Below are 3,747 nucleotides of genomic sequence, written 5' to 3'. Positions count from 1 at the left end.
TCAAAAGAAAATTGAATTGGTTTAATTTTCAATCGAGTTGGAAATGAATTCACACACTATTGCTATGATACATTGCTTGAATGATAAGAATATTATTTCAAATAACAAATCTGAAAAGGTGAATGCAATTTGAAAAGGGGGAAATGACGCCATCGCACCCACCCATATCTGCAGGAACACGTGCCAAAACAGATGTGGGAGGGAGCGAGTCACCGAAGCCAGCGCTTGGCTGTATGCCTGTGTGTGTGTGTGTGTGTGTGTGTGTGTGTGTGTGTGTGTGTGTGTGTGTGTGTGTCTGTGTAGCAGTAAAGACTACTGAGCATGCTCGCAACAAACTATAAAAGGGGTGCTCACCTTATTTAAATATCATTCACAACAGAGTGTAAGCAGGTGAACCATTCTTCTTCTGTGTTTCTACTATTCATTGTGAAGTTATCAACAACAGGTAAGAATTGAAAACAATTTTTATAAAAACAATATTACAATTTATTCACTACTAATACTACTTTCACACATACATACATCTATACAATTAGTATCACAAAAGTTGACGAATTGTATAGATATAAAAATTGTTGATGCTTAACAATTCTTATATCAGTCCAATTCCCCGACTTATGTGTTACCATCATTACAAAATTTTTACAATTAGCATTAAATTGCTCTATTTTTTCCGTGCTAATGCAGGAAGCAAATCGTTGTGGTAAATATACCTCACTCACAGATTTGCTTCCTGCATTGCTAATTTTTAAAATAACCCACCGCCCATGCATATTCGTTTGCTCCCTTGCTGCAATAATGGGGTAGGGAATGTGCTCCTTTAATTCCCTCAGCGGGATCCAGGGTTCGGCTACAGGCTGGTTGATTAGTTGCACAAAGTCCAACTCATCCCCCACTCGCCGCACCTCCTCTAGTAGTGGAACCATGGAGGAGTTGTCCTCCATTCCAGCACGTTTCTGTTGAAAAATATTTGATTAGTGTATTATTTGTTTCAGATTATCATCAAATCAGATTCTGCAAATCATACTAGAGAACTTGATCAATAGATTCACTACACAATCTCTACATCAGATTATCAACGTCATAATCTCAACTTGACATCATCAGATTGACAAGACATTCTCTACATAAAGTGAGTAATATCAGTTCAAATAATATTTCCTTGCTATCAAATAATAGATGCATGATCGAATACTTTAAACAATAATTCAATTTCTAACTAGTTCAAATAATATTTCATTGGAAACAAATAATTGATTCATGATCGTTCTAATCAGTTCAAATAATATTTCCTTGCTATCGAATAATTGATGCATGATCGAATACTTTAAACAATAATTCAATTTCTAATTGGTTCAAATAATATTTCCTTGTTATCAAATAATTGATGCATGATCGAATACTTTAAACAATAATTCAATTTCTAATCAGTTCAAATAATATTTCCTTGTTATCGAATAATTGATGCATGATCAAATATTTTAAAAAATAATTCAATTTCTAATCAGTTTAAATAATATTTCATTGATAACAAATAATTGATGCATGAACGTTCTAATCAGTTCAAATAATATTTCCTTGTTATCGAATAATTGATGCATGATCGAATACTTTAAACAATAATTCAATTTCTAATCAGTTCAATTTCTGATATTTCCTTGCTATCAAATAATAATAATCAAAGGCTTGTATGTGTACAGATTTTTTTTTTCTAACAATCGATCATGGAAAAAATCTGTACACATACAAGTTAATAATATTTGTTGAAACTAACCTTTGTTTGTGAGTAGATTGTCTCCTCGTCCTCTTCCCCACTAACTTCAGCCTCCTCAAACGTCAACTTCCTCTTCCCCTGCTTCTGCTTGATCTTGTTCGACAGGGTAGCTAGCACCGCTCGCTGCGGTGCCCAGGTAGCAGCTGGAGCTAGACATTGATGGAGCTGACCCGGCGATGGTGGTTCCACGCTGAGCGGTGATGGCACAGGTGCAGGAGCGGACGAGTCAGCAGCGAGGGCAGCTTTCCGCTGCCAGTAGTTGAGGATGCATTGGTGGGCTGGTGGGCTATCTGGTAAGATGAACGATGGAGAAGATGATGGAGAACTCATCTCGTACTCAAATCTGGCTCTGATGTAAATGACAATTTTCCTCTCATTACTTCTGTTTATATACCATGCATTTCTCTCTCTGTTCCAGACTCGTGCAAGCGAGAGCAAAGCATGCTACAAGGCAAAAATTTCAAATTTCTCCCCTAGGCACAGAACAACATGTGCTCCCACATCGTTATCAACATCATTCAGATTTGTAAGTATTCTCTCCTATCATAAAAAACTGTTACATTCACTCAAACATTCTATATTTTCAAATAGCATCCTCGCATGAGTGACATGTGTTAGAAGACGAAAAAAAAAAATCTCCTCTAGAACTCAGCATGAGACGGTGTCTGCTGAGTGACACCCACACCTGCTAGAAGGTGAAAAAAATCTCCTCTTCGTCACAACATAGGGCTCACTCAAACAATCTATATTTTGAATAGCATCCCGCCACTTGTGATGCTTATTGATTTCTAATATTATCAGTTATTAAATATTTCATTGTTTTCACAGCATTTTCTCACCTCACAACTTGGCTTCCGACCTCATAACCAGTTGAGCTCTCATCGAGGCAACATACCTGAGAGGTTAAAGAGCAATCTGAAAAGGAAGCATACTCAGTATCTACACCTGTGCAGTCAAGGAGATACCTGTCATTCACGCAGCATCAAGCAGCACATGTAAGTACATTTTTACTTTGATTTTATCCTCTGAGGAGGAGAGGAAAATAGTCCTTGGAGGACAATTTTTGTCCTCGGAGGGGAGGATTTTTGTCCTCGGAAGACAGTTTTTGTCATCAGAGGACAGTTTTTGTCCTCGGAGGACAATTTTTGTCCTCGGAGGACAAAAAACCTTCTACAGTATACTGCATGCATGCGATTTTAGCTCATCTTTACGATGTGGTATATCTGGATAATCCTCTCCTCGCGCTTCTTTCTCGCACTCTTCATATAAACAAAATGGTAAATGTATTACTTTTTCGAATGGATTTTCGATAATATATTTGCAATAGACACATTGCAGATAGTGATTTTTATGTAAGAAATAACCATTTCTCGCAAAATACTCTGCTTTATCAGATAATGATTTACAATAGTCACAATGTAGATGATGCTTTTCAAAATACTCTCCTCGAACGGATGAATCTTCTACATGATTAAAAGTTAAATATCTTTCTTCATATTGGCATAGAATATTATTATCGAAATTCTCCTCTTCAATTGTTATATTATCTTTCCTTCTCAATGCACAGTTCGGACTATACCTTGCATGTTCTATTGCTGGTATGTCACTTTCTTCCCATTTTCCCAAACAAATTGAACAAAATACACAGCACACAATGTCTGGCGCACATGCGAATATAAATCCCTCTTCCGCCATGTTTTCCGCAGACAAATGTGGAGAAGTTTTTCCATCTTTTATCAAAAGATAATAATCTTAATCTTTCATGCAACATTATGTGATCTTGAGATATCATTTTCACACAGCCTTCTTCTACCAATACCAATTCACAACTGATTTAAAAACATGCAGTTGTACTCTATCACTCTAATTCTATGTCATCCTGATCGTTATTCTTTCGTTTTTCAGAATCTAACATCACCATCATGCCAAGGGAAAGAAGAGTACACGGCGTCAATTCTGCAGCGGTCCGCCAT

At 36.8% G+C, this 3,747-nt stretch overlaps 1 protein-coding gene across 1 annotated transcript; it reads right to left on the bottom strand.

The window, feature by feature from the left end:
• Positions 1-290: 290 nt before the first annotated feature.
• Positions 291-2,104, bottom strand: LOC120352196. The gene is made up of 2 exons (XM_039431918.1): positions 1,775-2,104; positions 291-956 (listed from the first exon to the last, which is right to left on the bottom strand). The coding sequence occupies exons 1-2, from the start codon at positions 2,102-2,104 to the stop codon at positions 525-527; spliced, it is 762 nt and encodes a 253-aa protein (XP_039287852.1). The 3' UTR covers positions 291-524.
• Between the last annotated feature and the right edge of the window lie 1,643 nt (positions 2,105-3,747).

The sequence above is a fragment of the Nilaparvata lugens genome, chromosome 7 (assembly GCF_014356525.2).
Source record: "Nilaparvata lugens isolate BPH chromosome 7, ASM1435652v1, whole genome shotgun sequence".
NCBI lineage: Eukaryota > Metazoa > Arthropoda > Insecta > Hemiptera > Delphacidae > Nilaparvata > Nilaparvata lugens.
Note: the sequence above shows the minus strand (reverse complement) of the source record. Positions and strands in the feature narration are given on the sequence as shown.